The 21,180-nt window shown below is 50.6% G+C and overlaps 1 protein-coding gene and 1 long non-coding RNA gene across 3 annotated transcripts; both read left to right on the forward strand.

Annotated features, from left to right (window-relative positions):
- The first annotated feature begins 2,268 nt into the window (after positions 1-2,268).
- On the forward strand, positions 2,269-8,757 carry LOC147652383 (uncharacterized). 2 transcript variants are annotated; one of them, XR_015288496.1, is made up of 3 exons: positions 2,269-2,583; positions 3,807-3,882; positions 3,987-8,757. It is a non-coding gene; the product is annotated as an uncharacterized LOC147652383 (long non-coding RNA). The 2 variants fall into 2 exon arrangements; XR_015288495.1 differs by having other exon boundaries at positions 3,807-8,757.
- Positions 8,758-10,380: 1,623 nt separating this feature from the next.
- CHST14 (carbohydrate sulfotransferase 14) lies at positions 10,381-12,495 on the forward strand. Its single transcript, XM_023928386.2, has one exon. The coding sequence runs from the start codon at positions 10,387-10,389 to the stop codon at positions 11,464-11,466; it is 1,080 nt and encodes a 359-aa protein (XP_023784154.2). The 5' UTR covers positions 10,381-10,386; the 3' UTR covers positions 11,467-12,495.
- Positions 12,496-21,180: the final 8,685 nt, after the last annotated feature.

Here is a 21,180-nt window from a genome sequence, read left to right on the forward strand (position 1 = left end):
GCTAAAGGCACAGGCACGTGCAGGGGCTCCTGCACACTCATTGTCAGGGGAGCAGCTCCTGTGGCTCTGGATGGTGACACAGCCATTCCCACACAGTCCTGAGCCATGGCTCCTCTGGAGCTGTCCACAGCCTCCTCCTCAGCTTTCATTGTTCCCATTCCATGTTGAGATGTTCTGTTGCTTCCTGGGGCTGTGGCCCTTGCCCACCTGGGGAGGGAGAGGATGAACAAAATGGGCAGAAGGAAATAGTAATGTCTGACATGGAATTAGCTAATTACAGAGAAGGGAACGAGGGGCACATGTGGCTTATGGACTGAGTGCAGATGAGCTGGGCATGGCAGAACTGCATCCATAACCCTTGGATAATCCATTGGACCCTGGCTGCATCTTTCCAAAAATTGCTTTCACTCCCAGGTCACCTTGAGCAGGAGGTTCTGAGATGGTCCCATTGGATGAGCTGGGGCTGCTCAGTCCCTGTCCCCTTGCAGCCCTGCCAGCATCACACCTGTTCTTAAATCCCTGATTGAATTTCTTCCTAGGATTAGGGATTTTGCTAGAGGATCCTTGCCTTTTGCATCCTGCTTCCAGCCTTGTCAGCACAGCTTTTTGCAGGAAGAACAGACATGGAGAAGCAGATCAAACCAGGAGAATTCCTGAAAAAGGAAACCACCATAATGAAGTGAATTCCTCTGGGAATTTTCCTCCCAAGGGGAGGAAGGAGCTTATCCATGCACATGTACATTTGTGGGTTGGTGTGGGGTCACTGAGCATGATCTTCCCAACCCCGTGGCCTGGGATTTCTGCTGAAGAACCAATTTGAGGTTTTCCAGTTGGATTTAATGTGGCTTAGTTACTGGGAGCCATCAGTGATGTGGGTGCCAGAAATGCAGCAGAAACCTGTCCCCTGTGCATGACCCACAGCTGGCTCTGGTGCTTACCTGGGTGTCAATGCTCCCTCAGAGAAGTCCCTTGGAAAGACAACCAAGAAAAAGCTTTTCCATCCCTACTCTTCCTGCGTGGTGAGCTGTCACCAAAAGGATAATCTGTGGCGGGCTGAAAAGTTGGGATTAATGTCAAATAAAATTGGATTTACTGTTGAAATCTGCTACCCGAGGGAGGCGTGCGGAGCCGTATCCGGCTCTCCTGGATCTGCCATTCAGCAAACTGCTCTTGCATTATGACTGATGCTGCCAGGAATGTTCTGCTGCCACTGTGGCAGAGTCCTTTTGGCCACAGGTTGTCCTTGCAGTGTCCCATGCATCAGGAAGGCGTGGGCTCACCGGCTGGAAAGTATGAGGTGTGTGGCCATTGGAATCCTGCCCAGCTTTGGTCAGCTGGGCGTCCCCTGGCAGGTTTTGATGACCAGCAGTGGTTCAGGTACCTGACAGAGCCAACCTGCTGTGTCCCATTTCCCTCATTTCCTTGTGCAGTGTCTGAAAGGTGACAGAGCCTTGTGCCAATTGCAGGGAGAAGGAGGCACTTGGGGTGCTGGGAAGGAGCTGTTGGGGCTGTGGGCACTTCCAGAGGTTTTGGATAAGATTTGGGCACCAGGATTAGCATACTGAGAGGGTGGGAGCTGTTGAAAAGTGAATCTGACCTTTGGGAATTAATCCTTTGAGAGGCACAGCAGTGTCCTGCAGATTCAGGGATGTTGGTGTGGCTCTTTGTTCTGTTTTGGAGCAGCTCTTTTTTCCAGGGAAAGGGCCAGCTGGTCTCCTGGTGCTGCTGTGGGAGCCTTCTTGGGGTTTCCTCACCTCACTCCCCACGTGTCCCAGCCAAGCAGATCCAAAGAAGCATCCAGGACTGGCTGAAGTGTCTTCCCACCTGGAGAGAAAGTCACCAGCTCCTGCTTGCATTTAACTGCAGCTTTACTGCCACTAATTATAATTGGCTGTAATTGTGCCAAAATCCCTGCGAGCCAAGGGATGGGAGCAATTGGGACTGTCACAGGGATGTGACAGAGCGCTCCAGCACCCACCCAGCTCTGTCCCTGCTGATGGAGGAGCCGTGCAGGGGCTGGGATTTGTCCCATCACCAGTGGCAGGACCAGCCCTGGCAGGGTTGGTGCCACATAGGGAAAAGGGATACACATCCCTTAACCAGGTGGCTGCAGGGACCTGAGCATGGGCAATTCCCTGTTTTACTGTGCCCTTCTCACCCCATCCATATGATATAAACACTTGGCTCACCAAGCTGGGGGCTTGAGGGGAGATAATGGATAACTGCTTGCTAATCCCTGCGTGCCAGCGTTGGCTCTTGCTGCTCCATGCTGCTCCAAATGCTGCAGTGGCAGCACAGGGAGCCCCCAGCTCCATTGGCACAGGCTTCAGCCATGGGAAAGCAGCCGCAGCCTCACAGAGCCACTCTTGGAATGGCTCCTGCACTGCCTGTGTCACTCAAACTTGAATAAAAACGAGGTCGAGCTTTTCGTGTTCTTCTCCAGCTGCTGCTCCTGCCACGGCTGCATCCCTGTGCCCAAAACCTCAGGGTGCTGGAGCAACAGTGCAGGAAGCCATTTTTCTGGAAACATCAAGCTGGACATTCCTGGAGGCTCTTTGCTGTGATAAAGCCCTTGGCAGAAAGGTAATTCCTATCTGGCCCTCAGGAAGGGAGCTGTGAGGGGCCACGTGGGGACTGGCCAGGACTGTACTGCTTCAGCCTCCTGCAAAACCCCAAACTCCACCTAAATTACCCCTTTATACACAAATTTACCTTAAATTCCAAACGCCGGTCTGGAACACATGTTGAGAGCCCTGCAGGGCCACTGGGAGCGGTGCTGGGCAGTGTGAGAGACTGAGGCCAAAAGTGGGAACAAAAGGAAAACAACAGGCCCAAAAATCAGGGGAACAGAGGAGGAATCAGGTGAGCACTGCCAGGTGTGCTGGTAAAGGCATCCAACCTCTATTCACGCGTTCCCTGTGGGATGGGACTTAAGGCAGCGTTGAAGTTGCAGCTCAGTGCCAGCCTTAGGGTTGTAATTAATAGTGGGAGATGATGGTTAATAATTGGAGATGGTATAAAAGGGATACCTGAACTGGGATGAAGCCAAAGGGCTGGCACGGAGCGAGGGGTCTCTTGGAGCACGGTGTTGCCATAGGGATCCGACAGCTTCTCCGTCAGAGCCTCCGGCGAGAGCAGTTAATCCATTTTTAAGAGGAAAGGATATTTAATAAAGGGAGCCATTTAAACTGGATTTACAAGGCACACTGAATGGAGGACCCATTTATTCCATGACTTCATATTTAATTTTAATATCTCTATAAACCTCTCCAGAGTGTTCTGCACAAACAAGCCGGAGCCGGAGCGGTTCGACCGCCCAGTGATTCTTAAGAGCAAATCAATTTAACAGGGCTAGAAAAAACCTGCCTCTCCAGGAATATTCTTCCGCTCTCGGAAGGAGAGCCGGAATAGCTGCATTAGAAAACAACAAACAAGCTGTTCTGGTGGAGAGGGATTTTTGAAAGGATATGGTGCAAAGCGGGGTTGGGAGCTTCCACAGCGAGCCAGGTTGTTGGGAATTTGCTTTGTTGCCCTGCTTTCTCTGCACTCATAAATAATGTAATTAATAATCATATAACTTCATCAGTAATCTAGTTTTTTCTGTAGCTGTGCTCACTGCTATTCCCATGCTGCTGCCTGAGCAGGGATGCAGTGACTGCAAGAGTCCATACAAAAGCTGGGATAGGGATGATGGCACCTGGCAGCATTTAGCACTCCATAAATGAGAAAAGGACAGAAAGGCAGCCAGATTTCCCACAAAGAAGCAGTTTGTGACTGTTCCCAGAGCGTTTCTGCTTCCCATACAGGGAATGTCGTGGTTTTGGAAGAATCAAGTTCTCTGGGAAGAGCTGGTGAGAAAATTCCCTTCTTCCTCTGCAACAGGTAAACTCTCCTGTTCCTCAGCACCTGGCTCAGGGCACAGAGCAAATTCCCTGGGTTTCCTTTGTGTCTGCAGCATCTGTTTTTTATTTCTTTTTAATACGTAGAGATTGTGCTACACAGAGCTGGCTCTGATTTCTCCTCCATCTTTGAGGTGGTCCCTGAACCTGGATTTAAGGAGCAGAGCAGGTGCCTCTAGCCACCACATCCCAGTCAGCCTGTGCAGTGGTTTGTGCTCTCAGATCACAGAATGTTCCCTCACCTCCATTTAATCCCTTTTTCCCCTCTTTTTCCTTCTACACAAATGACCCCCTCTAGCAGGAAACAGAATCCTCTGATGCCCTGGGTTGCAGAGGTGGATTTCTCAAGGAGCAGACTCTGGACTGCTCAGAGTGAGGGTGATTTAGCAATCAGATGTTTCTCCCTGTCCCATGCTGGGGGGTGTTTCTCTCTATCACAGCCAAAGATCCATGAGTGGGATTGGATTCATAGCACATCAGATAATTAGTCTATAAAAAGGGAATTATATGGCATGTTAACGAGCACGGTTGAGTTTTGTTCTCGCCTCCCTGCGAGATGAAAGCTGAGACTCCCCATGGGAATTGATTTCCTCATGGGATCTCCCTGTCTCAGGAACATGATATCCCAAAAGCAGCCCCACGGATATGTGTGGGTCTAGAAACCAGGATCCAGGCAGGCAGCAGCCCCCCCATTTCCAGCGGCAGACCCCTTGCTCCCAACCCATTTTTTTCCTAATATTTGAGCAAATTTTCTTGTAATTTGACTTTCCTAATCAGTTTTCTTCTAAAATCTGGAAATAATGCCACTTTTTATTTTTTTATTGATAGAGGGGGGAAAAATCCCTTTTCTTCACTCTTTAACAGAAAGCCTCAGTCTTCCATGGTCCAGAGCAAGAGAAGGCACAAATGGACTGATTTATTTAATTCTTCCTGATGTTTATTTTAAATTAATCCTGTTGGGACAGATGTCAGGCCAGAATTCTTGCTGGAGTCACTTATGTTCTTTGATCTAATTAACAATGGCTTGTGTTTTATAATAACTCATTTTTCTAAGAATTAATTTTTCATGAGGGATGGGATTCACTTACTCTTTGCTCTTTGCCTTTCCCTAGATCCTGAGTTCCCTCCCTCATTTTTCTTTCCTTCAGTGCTCATTTTCCAAACCACCGTGATGCTGATACATTTCAGACTTGAAAACACTGGAAGTAACTTTCCAAATATGCTGCATTTAGAGAAAATTTCAGATTAATTCTACATATTTATTCATTAAAAGCACCAGTAGGATCCTGCTGTGCACACACAGGGAATTTAACATGGAAAAACAAATGGAGTGTGTACATAAGTGTGTGTCTGTAATAATAAAATAGGAATGATGCTGCTGTGATTCATTGACCCAGGATTCCCGACTGGAATTTACAGTGGGCTTGTTGATAAACCCTCACACTTTCCTTGGGAAGTGCCTCTGGAATACTCAGGAATATGCTTTTAGGGATTACACAGCAATTTAAATATATTTATTGATATAAAAGCTGCCTAGGATGGCCTGAAGGCACAAAACTTCCCATTCCTATAAAATCCAGGTTACAACTGAAAAACCATATCAAGAACAAGAAAAAGATCAGAATATTGAGAAGTTTTCCCCAGTACCACAACTGAAGATTTCACCAGATGATCTTGGAGGCCTTTTCCTGATTAAATGCTTCTGGGATTCTGCGAGCCTGGACTCCACACACATGGCACTGTTCCTCCCATGTCTGACTGTCCCATCCAGGATAAATTTGTCCATATTTCCAGCCAGATCCCTTCCCATCTCCTTCAGTTTATCCCCAAAACTTCCCAGCACTCATCAAACATCAGCCTCCAATACTCCTGTCAAGTACTTTTCCTGGGGCAAAGCACGTCTTTCACAGGCCATTATCACTCCTGGCACACGGAAAATGTTACAAACCCAAACAGGGTTCAGTCAAATGGGTCCTGATCGCTCCCACTCCGGTTTTTGTTTTGCCTTGGGGACAATGATTTCTGGTGTAGGGGATGAGATGCTGCAGGTTTTGGAGGTGTTGGAGCAGATACAGTCCTCGTCCTGCTGCCTGTGAAACCACAGAAACATTAATTGCCTACAAATTCCAGCAGGAACTTCACACACACAGAGTCACGACTTCATTACAGCCCCGCAGGAACCGCCTGGGAGCCTCGCAAAACTCCGTGTAAAGAGCAGCGGATAGAGCTGGAATGAGTTAAGAGACTTGGAGACTCTCCTGCGACACAGGTTTGGGAGCTGTGTTGGATTTAATATGTGTTTGTACTGAGCGATGATGGTAAAAGCCCGGCTGGCTGCGACTCCCAGGATCTCTGTGTGTGCATCCAGCAGCCCCGGGCTCAGGGGGATGGATCAGCGAGGGGTCAGCGGGAGGATAAAGGGTGCAGCAAGGGAGTTGTGGTTGTCACTGGCTAAAAACTGTTTTAAGTTTAAAGCCTGGCAATGGGCTTTGCATGTCAGCCTGATTTTTGGCGGGGGAAGATCTGGGAGCGGGAGAATAACCGGGAGAGCTCTGCTGTCCCCGTTGCGCTGGCGCCTGCGGGATTCCTGACCTCGCTCCGACCTCCGGCCCAGCTGGAGCGTGTGGGGTGTGCGACAGCTCTGCTCCTGCCCGGGGGGATGTGTGTCCGTGCCGTGGCTGCCAGCCCTGCTGGCTGCCTGCCCCGCAGCCTCCCGTCCCGCTCTGCGCCATCCCCGGGGAGCGGGATGCTCGGGCTCGCTGCCTGCATCCTCACCCCAGATCCGAGGGGGAAGAGCTGCCGCTGCCTCTGCTGAGCCAGCCGTGCCTGCTGCTTGTGCTGCCCTTAAGGGGCTGAACCTCCCGGGATGGCTCCGTTCAGAAATGATTGCACAGCCGTGCCCAGCGGAGCAGAGAGAGCGGGACGGAGCTCAGTGAAGATCTGAGCTCCGAGTGAAGGCACTGAGCTCAGGGCGAGGTCTTTGCAACTGCACGTCAGTGAATTTATAACCGGATCCTTCAGCACAAAGTTTTCCTTGAAAACAGCGATTTATGTGTTTGTGTTTGACCATCTCCTTGGAATTACTCATCCAGAGTGTTTGACTTTGTTTAAAAAGGCTTTTTTTCCCCAGAGATAAGAAACTCCGCCTCGGTAGTGAGCTGATTGTGGAGCGGCTTCTGTGCTTATCCCCTTGGATAAGAGGCTTTATTATACCAAATTACGGGATAATCTCTGGACACGCAGCCACAGCATCGCATCTCTCCTCTTTTGCTTGTTTTACTTTTTGATCCAGAGCTGCTCAAACCAACCCAGGGGGTCTCTTCTGATAGGAATCACCATCCTGTTTCTTGTCTGGGAAGCTGGCATCGGCCCAAACTGATGTTTTTTTTTCAAGAAACCTTCTTTCTCTTGCTCAGCTTTTCCAGAGACCTCACCCGTTTGTCCTTTTTGCAGTTCTTCAGACCGAAATAAATATCTGCTCTCACCCCAAAGGCCAGCAGAGCCTTGGCAGGGCATTTGTGATGACATCAGTGTCCAGCTTCACCCTGAGCTGGAAGGACAGGAGCATCCCTCAGTCTTTCTTTCCATCCCCTCTGGGAACTGGCCTTTGCCTTGTCACTCTGATATATATTCCTGATTTCTGACAGCCAAGGTGAGTTCTACAGCCTTTCTCAAACTTGTGTGTGCATAAATGCTGCTGGGAGACTGGCTCAGTGTAATGTGGTTGATATTATAATAATAATGTATTTTAATGTTGTTTTTCTGCTGATATGAGTAAACAGTGAGGAAAAGGCCCAGAGATTTACTGCTCCAGTTACCCAGGGTGGAGGCTGTGATGCTCTTAAGGTGAATATTGGGGTTTGGAGGCATTTTGAAGAGGGCTGGGAAGTGCAAAAATCTTTTTATACCTGTAAGTAGTAATTTTAGGGATGAGCTGCTACTCCAGTCCCTGGTAGTAGATCACACTGGGGCCTGGCAGAGCATTTCCTTGGGAAGGGCTGTGTGGGTTTCTCTTCTCCCTCAGAAGAGAGAACCAAACCCTTCCATCGTTGTGGTGTGTTGTATAAACTTGTAGGCAAACCACAGCAGCCTGAAGCTGGGTTTCCTCAGTGACATTTTATTTGCTAAATGTGCTTTTTCTGAAGGGATGGATCTGTCTGGGAAACATATTCCCATAGTTTTGCACATTCTGAACATGAGGCAGCTTTTAACTGCTTTGGAAATAAAATTACTGCTCACTCTGGGTGTTAATTAGGCACACTGAGTGTAACCACAATTAATTTTCCTTGGTGGCACAGGGTTTAGCCAGGCAAACCAGCTCCTGAACCCTGTATTTGCTTGGCTGTGCAGTTCTTATAGACTCTACATCCCACCCCATACCTTTGCTTCTCAGACCAGTCCTTAAATCCAAGTTCCATTTGGAAAATATCCCAAATGACCTCAGGGGCAGTTTCCTATTTCTCTGCATTTCCAGATCCAGTGGGCTGTCCTGCACAACTGCTCCTGACCTAGAGATACTAGTGGGGAATAGGAACAAAAAGGGATGAGCAGTGCCAGACTAACATGCCTTCGAAGAAACAAAAATTCCCCGTGGCTGCTTTGGAGTTTGCTGCAATCAGGCTTTTTCTCCAGGAGGAGGGATTGATTTTTGTCTCAGTGACATGGATTATATATGTTGGCACGGCTTCAGTTTGGGCTGGTGTTGAGATCAGATCAGGAGCTGCCCTCTGAAATGAGAGCAGGAACCTGATAACACCTCGTGTGTGCAGCTTTGCTGGTGGCAGGGTCGGATATCGGTCTCTTCCTAGAGTTAATGCCGTATTTACATCCAAATAAAACCGGGAAATGTGCAATAATCTAGCTGCAGGCTCTCGCTCTGCGCTCCAAGTGCTTTGTCTGCCTTGGCTGACAAAATGCTCTTGGCTCCTGATCAAAGGAAACTAAGTGGAAGCTGGTTTTCTCTTGATGTTAAGAAAGCTCCTGACAGAGAGTCCCTGCAAGACTGGTTAAGAGCCCAGGCCCCGTGGTAGGCAAGGAAAAGTCATTGAAGAAAAATGCGGAGAACAATGGTAGTGTGGAACGATTTGGGAAAGGGCTGTGTGAGGAAATGGCATCCCGAAGGCTGGGATAGTGCCGCTGGCACCCGGGGATGGCCTGAAGCTGCAGGTGAGCGGCTGGGGTCATTCTGGGGTGCTTTGGGGGAAATGCCTGCCAAGTGCTGGACAATCCTGTCCTCTGGCTCTCCGCTGGTGGCACAGTCTCCTCGGCTCAGCAGGTAGCCCGTGTCTTCTCCTCCTCCAGGTGCTAAACCTGTGCAGGAATCACAGAATTATAGAATTACAGAAAGTGGGGCACAATGCCTAATTACGGGTAGTCTGGCCTGGTATTGCCAAAACCATCCATTATCAACACACGAGGCCACGGAAGCGCTGGGATGTGACCTGTGCTGCCCAGAACCTCGGAGCACACCTGGTGGGCTGTCTGAAATGACACTTAAATGTATTTTGGGATGAGAGCAGTGTCAGGCGTTGCTCAGGCCTGTGCCTGACTGACACCCCGACATGCCAAGGGGGCTGGGAGGCTCAGCCTGGAGAAAAGGAGGCTGAGTGGATGGGACATTCTCACTCCTACAGCTCCCTGACAGAAAGGTGAAACCAACTGGGGGTCACGCTCTGCTCACAGAGCACAAGGGACAGGAGAGGAAATGACCTCAGGTTCCACCAGGGGAGGGTCAGATTGGACATCAGGAGGAATTTTTTCGTTTAAAGGGTTGTCGGGCACTGGAAGGGGCTGCCCAGGCAGGTGGTGGAGCCCCCATCCCTGCAGGTGTTCAAGGAAGCACTGGATGTGGCTGGGTGAGAATTAGCCACAGGTTTGGCTCAGTGGTCTGGGGGGGTCTTTTCCAACCTGGATGATTCTCTGATTCTGTGATTAGAGGGCTGGAGCAGCTTTGCTCTGGAGACAGGCTGGGAGAGCAGGGGGTGTTGAGCCTGGGAAAAACTCCAGGGTGACTTTAGAACCTTTTTTAGTGCCTAAAGGGCTCCAAGAGAGATGGGGAGAGACCTGGGACAAGAGATGGGGGGACAGGACAAGTGGGAACAACTTTCCACTGCCAGAGGTGGGAGATTGGGAAGAAATCCTTCCCTGTGAGGGTGCCGAGGCCCTGGCACAGGGTGCCCAGAGAAGTTGTGGCTGCCCCGGGATCCCTGGAAGCGTCCGAGGCCGGGCTGGACGGGGCTTGGAGCAAGCTGGGCCGGTGGAAGGTGTCGCTGCCCACGGCACGAGGTGGCACCGGCCGGGCCCCGAGGTCCCCTCCGCCGCTCTCTCGGTCCCCCCGGGACTCGGCCGTCCCCGCCGCAGGGCCCCGTGCGGGGCGGGCTCAGTGCGGGGCGGTGCCGCCGCCTCTTCCGCCCCGCGCCGTCACCGCGCCCGCCCCGCCCCGCCGAGCCCGGCCCGCAGAGCCGGCCCGGCCCGGGAGCTCCCGGCCATGCAGCCCCGCGGCCCCGGCCCCGCCGAGCCCCGCCGGCCGCTCCCGCCGGGCCGCAGCAGCCGGGCGCGCTCCCGGGGCGCGGCGGGCGCGGCGCTCCTGCCCTCCATGCTGATGTTCGGCGTCATCCTGGCCTCCAGCGGGCTCCTGCTCATGATCGAGCGCGGCATCCTCGCCCAGGTCGGGCCGCCGCCGCTGCACCCGCCCGCGGGGCTGTCCCGGCGGGACGGGCGGGAGCCGGCGGCGGAGCTGGAGCTGAAGGTGCTGCGGGACACGCGGAACCGCACCATCCGCGCCCTGTGCGGGCAGCGCTCCATGCCCCGCAGCGTCTGGGAGCTGCCGCCCGGGCAGCGCCGCACCGTGCTCCGGCACCTCCTGGTCAGCGACAAGTACCGCTTCCTCTACTGCTACGTGCCCAAGGTGGCCTGCTCCAACTGGAAGCGCATCCTGAAGGTGCTGGACGGGGCTCTGGAGAGCGTGGACGTGCAGGGGAAGATGGACCACAAGAGCGACCTGGTGTTCCTGGGCGACATGAAGCCGGAGGAGATCAGCTACCGCCTGAAGCACTACTACAAGTTCATCTTCGTGCGGAACCCGATGGAGAGGCTGCTGTCGGCCTACCGGAATAAATTCGGGGAGATCAAGGAGTACCAGCAGAAGTACGGCGTGGAGATCGTCCGGCGCTACCGAAAGAGCGGGGGGAACTCGGCCGGCGACGACGTGTCCTTCTCCGAATTCCTGCAGTACCTGCTGGACGAGGACGTGGAGCGCATGAACGAGCACTGGATGCCCATCTACAACCTGTGCCAGCCCTGCGCCGTCAGGTACGACTTCATCGGCTCCTACGAGCGGCTCCACGCCGACGCCAACCATGTGCTGGAGCACATCCAGTCGCCTTCCTTCGTCCGCTTCCCGGAGCGCCAGGCCTGGTACAAACCCGTCACGGCCGAGACGCTGCACTATTACCTGTGCAACACCCAGCGCCGGCTGATCAAGGAGCTGCTCCCCAAATACATCCTGGACTTCTCCCTCTTCGCCTACCCCCTGCCCAACATCACCAGCGAGTTCTGCAGGCAGTGAGCGGTTCCTGGCCAGAGACGGTGGGAATTCCGCCTTGGCTACGAGGCCACAAGGATTTGCTTGCGCAGCCCTCGCTGCTGCGTCAAGCGTGCTCCTCTATGCATTATTTCCTAATTTTATACTTTGCAAGCACCGTTTATATAAAGTACTCCCTACTGCCTTGGCTACTTAGGATCCTTTTTGTACCTCTCTGACTGTCCCGTGTACATACGCCGCTAAAAGCACAGTAGCTTTTGTATCTCTATTTTGCTCTAAATCCCTTTTTTATGCCACTACGTGGAGAACTCCTGTAACGATTCTGAGAAATTTATATATTTTAAGTATTTTTCATCCTTTTTTGGGTTTTGTACTAAACGTTGGCTGAATTGAGATTGTAATGTGGCAGCTGATGCACTAAAAATTAGCATTGTTAAACTGGTCCCATGTGGGTTTTGGGTATAAGTAGAAAAAAAAGGTAAACCAAGCCCCATTTGTCCTTTATTTTCCCATTGTAGATGGTACTTAAATGAGGCTGGTCATTTTTTCTGTGTCAGTAGTGCCTCTGGCTTTTATTTTTAATTTTTATTATTATTATTATTTACCATTGAAATATAGCTAGGGATAGGATATTACCCCCTTTTTGGGTGATTTTGGAAGTACAACTATTTACCAACATCATGTATCAGATGCAATATCAAGCCATCACATTCTGCTCTTTTCTCTGAATTGAAGCAATACAGACTCGGGATAAGATCAAAGCCCATCCCGGTCCTTAGGATGGGAAACAAATCCCACTGGCCACATGCCAGCTTGCAACCTCCTGGGTCTTTGCATGGAAACCACTGTGGAAAACCCCTTTCTCCAGCCGTGTTTGAAACAATGGCAACTTGTGGATTGATTTTTTTTTCCTCCTTTAATAGCTGTGCACACTCTTTTTGTAGCTCTTGTATTTAATTATGGCTCTGAAATTGTTAAAGTTTGGGAGATAACGCAGGATGTTGTTCTTGGGAGGCTGTGTCCTCGTTTCTAATAAAGTTTTTATATGAATTAGCCTGTTAGTGCTTTTCCTTGGGATTGTTTGTGTCCTTGGAGAGGCCTCTGTCCCTCATGCTGAGCCACAACACAAAGGTGGAAAGAATTGTTCCTGTTGTGATTAATTAATGTTTTAATTGTCAGAGCAGCACCAGCACATGGAGAAGTGACACATTGGAGCCAAATGCATAACAGGACACAGGGAAATGGGATGAAAAGCAGCAGGATGGGCTACAAATTGCTGTGGAGTTGGTACAAAGTGGTAGGGATGGGTTATGGATCTGGTGAATTTCTGGGATTTCTCTCTTCATTTTCTTTCCCCCTTTTTAAGGTGCTTTCTTCAGGATTTTAACATTTTCTGAAAGAAGGGCATGGAGCCACATCCAAGCCCACGTTGGGGTAAGTGGCCAAGGACAGTTTGGGCTGAGGGATTTTTACCTTTGCTGAGGGGTTCACGGCTGGGTATGAGGGTGATGACTGGAACATGCATGGATTTGAGTTCCTGCCTGTGTCCTGAATCTGTGTGCACCCATCCCAGGCCAAAAATGGGTCAGAAATTGTCTTTTCTCTCTTGGTGCCCACTCTGAAATCAGCAGCATTCCTGTCTGTCCCCAGGAGTTTTGGTGCCTGGTGCTGGAAGAACTGAAGATCTGTCCTACAGCCAAAGGCACCAGATCCGGCTGGGAATCGGATTTTGTTTTATAAAACAGATGCTGCTGGGGGGGTGGGCTGAGCTGTAATTAAAACCTGACCTCCAGGTCCCCCTAACTAGGAATAAGTTGGTGAGACTTCGCGTTCTTTGCTTCTGGGAACATTTCCCGCTTGTTTGGTGATTTGGTTTTTAATTAAATGTTTATTTCTCAGTAGTTTTAAAGGTTTATGCTGCTTGTTTGTTTATCTGCTGCAGCTTCTGTTCTCTATATTAAATTTCTGTCTCTTGTCCCCTTAATCTAATTTACTGTGTACAGGATTTTGCTTTTCTCTGACTCTCTCACTGATCACCTTTTCCTCTTTGAATAAAGCAGACAGGCTCCCACCAACCTGTACCTTCCTGTGAGGAGGATTTTAATCCAGGTAGAGCCTTGTAGCTGGGGAAGAAGTTTGTCTGCAGGTCAGCAAAAATGAGAAACCTATCAGGTTTCCATTATTTGGGCTTCATTTTATCTGTGGCCAATGGTACAATTCTCTGTGGCAGCTTTGGATGAGTAGAGTGAAAAGAAGTCAGCTCCCTCTGCAGCTGTATCATTTCTTCCCTTTGTCAGGTGTTTCTCCAGGGTGGAATAAATCAGGAGGAGATTCCAGAGCTGACAGCAGGCACTGGAGGTGAGAGGTGCTGAGCAGGATCCAGCCATCCCCTGGAGCACGGGGAAAGGGGTGACAGCTGCAGGAGCAGGGAGGAAAACGTGAAGTTACGAACTGGTTTGAGTCTGTTCCAGTCTGGCAGCTCCTTTTCCATCCCTACACGTGCAGTTATCCTGCAGAATCAAAAGGGAATCTTTCCTCCTTTGAATTTTATTTTGTTAATCCTCTATTCTGCACTGAATGCACCAAACTTCCCCAAGTGAACAACCCGAGGTTTTGGCATCAGGGGTTTGTCCCTGCTTTTTACTCCAATTTTGTGCTGATAAATCACATCCCTGTCCCTGCTGCTCCCGTGTTCTCCCTGTAGAGCCCTGTCCAGGGCTGTGGAGACACCCCAACAGTTTAATTCTACCTCATGACACCGAAACCTTCTGATTCTCTCTAAAGTACCACAATGTTGCTGTGTTTTGTCATTAGTCACTTCTGCTCCTGCTCAGCTTTTGGAATTTGGAGCTGGTTTGGAATTCCCCTGGGCACCAGGGAGTGAGATGGGTTAGGAGCCTTTGCTGTTCCAAAAATCCCACTTTACGTGTCATCTTCTTTATCAATTCCTGCAAAGCCTTGTTCCACCCCTTTCCAGACCCCAAGCTGTTGGCTTTTGGCAGCGTGACTCTGGGAAGGGGTTTGGAACAGGTTCCCTCTGGTCCCCATGCTCAGGTCAGGGTGTATGTCAGGTTTCTCCTCTTTCCTGTGTGTCTTCTGTGGATTTTGCAGGAATAATCGACTTCCTGGCCAGGCACTGGGGCTGAAATAAACACATTAAGGCTGTCAGTCGCCAAGCTGGCTGGTAGCCATGACCTCGGATCAAGCAGGAATAAAGCTTTGGGAATGGTGGCAGGAGCAAGCGGTGCCAGGGACGGCTGCTCTGACGCCTGCAGACGGCATCACACCAGCCTGGCTTCTGCTCCTCTTGGCTCCCAGCCTCCCTCCTGATGGACGAGAGTCACCACGGGCTGGGGATCTTGCTTTGAGCACGAACATCCTTGGGATGTTCCTTCCCTCGCAGGCGGGGTTTTGGAAGAGCCAAAAGAAAGCGTCTCCAATGGGTCTATTGTGTGTCGAGATATTTTTGTATTCGTAGAATCCCGGAATGGTTTGGGTTGGAAGAGGCTTAAAGATCGTCAAGGTCCAACCCCCTGCCACGGGTGGGTTTGAGAGGCTGTCAGGCACATCCCTGACGTGCTCTTTGCCACTGTAAACCAAGGAAATGAGGAAGGCTGGGATGAAAAAAGCCGTGCCCAAGTGCTGCCCCCGCCCTGCACCCCTCGGCTTTTATCGCATCTATTTTGCATGTGAATGAGAACTTTCCCATTTCCTTCTGGGGCTTGAATTGGCAAACGGGGAGTTGTTAAAAAATCTCCAGTCTTCAGCCCCGACAAAGGATGGTTGCCATGGAAATAATGGAAGTTGCATCGTGAGCAAAATATGTCCAGGCCAGGCGCCAGCGGGAGGGAGGGGGGAACAGAGCACCTTGGAACCTTCTGCCAGGGCCCATGTGCCTCCACGTGGTTCTCCTTATCCTTGGCAGTTCGTCCTTCGGGTTAAAAGAGGAGAAATCACAAGTGTCATGATTGGATGGGAAGGGCTTGCAGAAATTCACCTGCTCTTTCCACAGTGCTGCTGCCGCCAAATTCAGCAGAGCTGCCCCGCACTGAGCATCCCAAAAGATGTCGGGAGCAGGGTTGGAACCAAAGCTGGAATCCCATCTCAGGTAACAGGCAGGAATCTCCTGTCTCAGTTATATCCAACCTCTTCTTCATGTCTGGGAATCTTCCTGGTCTGTTTTCCACTTGCCTATAAAGACAGACGAGGTGGTTTCCTTTTATTCTGGGAAAAAAAACCACTTTGGATTTTAAACTCTCCAAAAGCCTTTCCCTTTGCAGACCCACAGTTATAAACTGCATCTTCTGTTGCTTTCAGCAAATCTTAACGTGATTTTGAGCCAAGAAGCTTGAGGAATTTGCTTTATACCTCTCCAAAGTGCTAATGGGAGCCACAGAATCCTTGCTGAGCTATGAGAGGGACTAAAATAAATCTCCATCAGGGTTTATCCATGAGCTGCAGAGCTCTTCAGTGAGGCCCAGAATCAGTGTGGAAACTGCACCTTTCAGAGGCTCTGGTGAGTGCTATTTGCTGGTGGGAGCTTGGAATGGGGAGCAATGGGGCACTTTGGGGTCTAAACACATCCCTCTGCTCTCCTGAAAGCGCCAGGGGCTTGGGAAGAAGCTCAGAGCAACCAGCAAAATCGTGTTTATTGCTGATGGGGAGCATCAGGTGAGGAGGAAAATAGGGATGTGGGAGCTACTAGCAACACACAGCTGCCTGAGGAAACCCCTGTGGAAGCTGCCAATGTTTGAAGGAATTTTAAGGTGCCAGAGTGAGGAGTAAAGGATAAAGAGCGTGGCTGGGTGTAGGCTCAGATCCCCTGCCAGCAGCAGAGCAGAATTGAGAAGGTTCAGGCTCATTTCTAACCTGGGAAAGGGCCAAGCAGGGGGAAGCAGCAAAGGCTTGCGATTTAAAATGCAAAAACATAGTAAATGCACATAAATATCTGGATCTCCATGCTGCTTGTTCATCACACACCTCAATCCCACCTCCTGATCTTTAGCAAGTCCAAGTGGATGTTCAGCTGATAGAGCTCAGTGAGCCTGAACTTTGGGGAGAGTCCCAGAATGATTTTGGTGGGAACAGACCTTAAAAATCATCTAGTCCCACCTCCTGCCATGGGCATGGACACCTTCCACTATACTAGGTTGCTCAAAACCCCGTCCAGAATCAAGGTGTTCTGTAGGATCATGGGGGTCAGGAGGCTTTTGGGGGCTGGGGGCTTTGAAGGCAGCAGCAGCTGGGGGTGAGGGGCTGGGGACACTTGGGGTGGCCACAAAAACATCTGGTTTGTGGCAGAGCCCTGACAGCAGGGCAAGGCTGGGGGGTCTGTCCTGCTGAGCATTCACAAAGAGCCCCCTGGAGCCAGGACTGGTTCTGGCAGCAAATTCCTGGTGCTGACAGGACGATGCTGCAGAGACACAAAGTCTCCCCGGGCACTCGGCTCCGCGCCGGAGCCTTCCCTGGAGCAGCTCTGCAGGGATCCACCCTCTGCTCGCTGGCTTCAGACAATTCCTTATAAAAAAATCCTTTTAACCAAGCCTTGCAATAGCAAGGGTGAGCCCTGCAGCGTTTCAGTGGATCTTTGAAGACTTGTAATTGTCCTCTGGGGTGGGCTGGGGCAGCTGCCTTGGTGGGGTCACTGCCCAGTCCCACTGCCCCATCCCGGCCTGTCACATCCCTCCTTTCCCTGATCCAGGCTGGGATGCTCCTGCACAGCCCATCCCTGCCACCCCTCTGATCTTCCAGGGCTCAGGTCTGCCTGTTTGTGCAGTGTTTAACACAAGCCCACCCCTCCCCGTGGCTCCCAGTTCCAAACCTGCTCTGTCAGAGCATTATTTTTCCAGGGGGGCTCTGCCAGCTGCTCCCTCCCATCCACACACGGCCCCGGAGGGCTCGGCAGAATTCCTCATCCCACAGGGACTGCTGGCAGGAAGCAATCTGGCAGACAACATGTTTAGAGGAGACTAATGTCTCGGAGCCACCGAACCATTTAATTGCCAATAAACACAGCCCACATGTAAATAATTATGGAGACCCAGGAACTGTGTCGTCTTCCATGGAAGGAGGGAGCTGGCAGCCTGGAAACACCCCATGGCAAGGGGAGAAATTAAGATTTCTTGTTAATGCAGAAGGGATGAGCATCAGTAAACCTGCCTGGGTACTTCCAGGTGTTGCTTCGGGCTCAGGGTGGCCCAGGAGGTGATGGTTCCTGATGGAGTGAGAAGGACAAAGCTGTGCCTTGGGGTGAGTTTGAGGGTAAATCTTGAAAATTCATCCATTTGCTTCACCAGGCTCTTGTTGCAACCCAGTGGGATTACTGCAATATCTTTTTTTGCCACATTTTTGGGATAAAGAGCTGTGAAGATCCTACTTCAGAACTTTGGAGTTTTATCAGCATCACGCACACTCTCAGCAATGCAGACTTTCCCTTCGGAGCCCTGGTAAAATCTGCAGGGATCCATTGTTCCCCTGCCAGAACATCCCATCCTGTTCCAGCCCCTGCCTTGAGCAGGGACACCTTCCACTAGACCAGGTTCCTTTCCAAGCCCTGTCCAACCTGGCCTTGGACACTTCCAGGACGGAGCAGCCTTCTCTGGGTGATCTGTGCTCTGAGGCCTCGCTACCCTCTCAAGGAAGAATTTCTTCCCAGTCTCCCATCCTGCCCTCTGGCAGTGGGAAGCCATTCCCCCTTGTCACTCCAGACCCATGTCCAGGTCCCTCTGCAGCTCTCTCGGAGCCCCGTTAGGCACAGGAAGGGGCTCCAAGGTTTCCTTGGAGCCTTAGGCATCCCCACTGCCATCTTTCACCTCCTGAGGTTGCTCTGGTTCCATTCTTGGAGCGGGAGGTTGTCACCATGCAGAGCCCCCCGCTGTCACCACCAGAGGAGCCGTCTGGATCCAGCAATTTGGCTTTTCCCCGGGGGTGGGGGGGGGTTGATGGGTTCCTATGGCAACCCAGAGCCGCTCTGCAGCGCTTCCCTGCGTGGCAATCAGCGCTCACCTCGTTTATGGAATTAGCGCCCGTCACCTGCGCGCTGAGCGTGGCCTCGGCCTCGTTCCGCTCATCACAGCCGGGAGATGGGCTGGAGCATCCGGGGGGAGACAGCCACCCCCTGCTGGAGCATCACCCCAAGTTCTCTGCTGCCAGGGGCTGTGGGATGACTCCATCCCTGCTGCAGGAAATGTCTGTGTCTCCCACATTGCTCCCAAAATTGGATATTAACGTGCAGTAAAATTGATGCTTTGAGTGGGAGGGTTTTTGGGGTGTCTCCCAGCCCTGCTCCATCCTTGGCATGCCGGAGACTCCCAGGCAGAGGCACCAGGCCAGGGCTGTGTCTGTAGCTTTTTGGGGACTGGTACAAAGCACCCCATCCCTCATCATCACCTTGGGGAACGATGTTGAACTGAGTCTGGTAAATAAATGCCAGATCTGTCCCCGAGCGAGGGCACGGTGACCGCTGTGTGTGACTAAGGAGATTCTTGGCATCTGCTGCAGGAGTGGGATGATGGATAAAACAGATGAATGAGGAGCAAACTGGGGCTTAGGAAATCTTGGTTAATTTGCTGCGGCGAGAGCTTGCTACGCTCACAGAAATTTAAGTGTGAGCGCTCACAGCGACAGAGGAGGAGGAGGCACCGGGGGAATACAAGATGAGTCGGAAGTGGGCACATCCATAAATCAACTGTGGTGCTTTCAATAATTCAACAATGCTGGAAGATCCAGCAGTTCACAGAGAGGTGATGTCCATGGGAAGGTGCTCAGTCTGCCTGATCCAGTGGGATCCAGCCCCCAAGTGTCCAAGGCCAGGCTGGACAGGGTTTGGAGCAACCTGGGCTGCTGGAAGGTGTCCCTGCCCACGGCAGGGGGTGGAACTGGGTGGGATTTAAGGTCCCTTCCATCCCAAACCAGGACCCATTCCGGGTCCTTCCTGTGAGCCTGAGCTGTATCAACTGTGCTTTTAGCCAAGAGAAGTGAAAATAAGCCTGATTTACTCATGTACATGTCACAAACGTGCCTCTTTAACCAGAGCCAAGATCTGGAAAGAGTTGGCCATAGTTTGTACAGCCTATGGAATCTGCTCAGAGAAATGGAAAAGGTATTTTGCAAGTCCTTTCAAGGAAATCAGAAGCAGTGGCTTGAGTCAGAATTTTATTCACAATAAACCGGGAAATAATGGTAATGATAATAATTATAATAATGATATAAAATGAATCAACAATTTCTAAGCCTTTTCCAGATCCACAAATAAAATTTGCCCAATGATCCTGGCTCAGTGGAAGAGCTTCTCTGTTCTGAATGTTTTGTCATCACTGGTGACATCGAGACAGAACAAACACAGTGAGACGGGGGCTAAAAGTCAATGGAAAATTACCAGGCTAATTTTGTTTGCTGTGCCTGATTTGGAGGCAGAGGAGGAAATTTCTAGGAGTACACATGGAAACAGTGTTGATCCCTCATGTGCATTTAGAGCTGATGCTCATCTCAATTCATTCTGCAGGGCAGGACAAAGGGCCTCATCATCTGCAGCCATGGGAGAAACCTGGATGGGGATCAAATAATGGGAATAAAACCCTGCTTGTAGGTAAGCTCTTTCAAACAATCATTTCTCGAGTGCTTTTGAAAGAACATCACTGGAATAAATTATATTATCTGCCCCTTAGAGCTGTAAACACCTAAACAGGTTATCCAATATTTTCCCTTCCTGGGCTGTGCTGTGGCAGAAGGAAAAGCTACAGGCACCAAATCCTGGTAGAGAAGAGGGTCACAGAATGGAATTGTTTAGATTGAAAAAGATCTTTAAGATCGAGTCCAACCGTTATCAACCATATTTCAGCCAACAACAGAGTTTGTGAGGAAGAAACAGCCTCAGGGACAATATTGTGCAAAACGCCTAATAATTGAGGATGATTTAACAAAAATATCCCCTTTATACCCCCTGGTTCCTGGGAGAAAAGCTTCGAGCAACTTCCTGAGGAATGTTCTGCAGAATCAGCCTTCAAACATGTTTTTTTTCCCTCATTTATCTGATTAATTTACTTTCATTAAGAAAACAAACCATGTTCTCCTTTATATATCCAGTTTCTGTGAATCACAGACTGCAGCTCTGGGATTTCTGTGTTTATTCTCAGAAGTCACTCAGCTTTTAGCTCACCCTCCCAAAATAGTGTTTTCCTTTTTCCTGCAGGTAATTTGAGGGATGAACAAAACATCTCGACAGGGTGACCTGAGCGTGGGGGTTTTCTCTCCCAGTGCTCAATAACTGCAAATTCTGGTCTAGTCTGGAAACATGGAAGAGAAAACCTCATTCTCTTTGTGGATCAGTCCTCAGGGGTGGATATATGGATTTTAAGTGGTCCTGCAGATAAATGCAGTGATGGGAATGAGTGGGTGGTGGAGTTGGAGGGAGAAAAAGGCCAAGTAGTGTAATTTAAGGAAATTTGGGGGTTTTAATTAAGAATGAAGTAACAGAGGTTGTGATGGGATGAAATGAAGAGATGGCAGTGACAGGACAAGAAGAAATGGCTTCAGACAGAGGGCAGGGTTAAATGGGATCCTGGGAAGAAATTCTTGGCTCCGAGGATGGTGAGGCCCCATGGTGAGGCACATGAAGCCCAGAGAGGCTGTGGCTGCTCAACCCCTGGAAATGTCCAAGGCCAGGCTGGATGGGGCTTGGAGCAGCTTGGGCCAGCACTAATCCCAGCCTGACCTCCAAGGATCTGCCACTGCCCAGGA

This window comes from Cyanistes caeruleus, chromosome 6, assembly GCF_971803275.1.
Source record: "Cyanistes caeruleus chromosome 6, bCyaCae1.hap1.1, whole genome shotgun sequence".
Lineage (NCBI taxonomy): Eukaryota > Metazoa > Chordata > Aves > Passeriformes > Paridae > Cyanistes > Cyanistes caeruleus.

Coding starts and splice junctions, on each gene's coding strand:
- CHST14 (XM_023928386.2), top strand. CDS start 10,387: ATGCAGCCCCGCGGCCCCGGCCCCGCCGAGCCCCGCCGGCCGCTCCCG.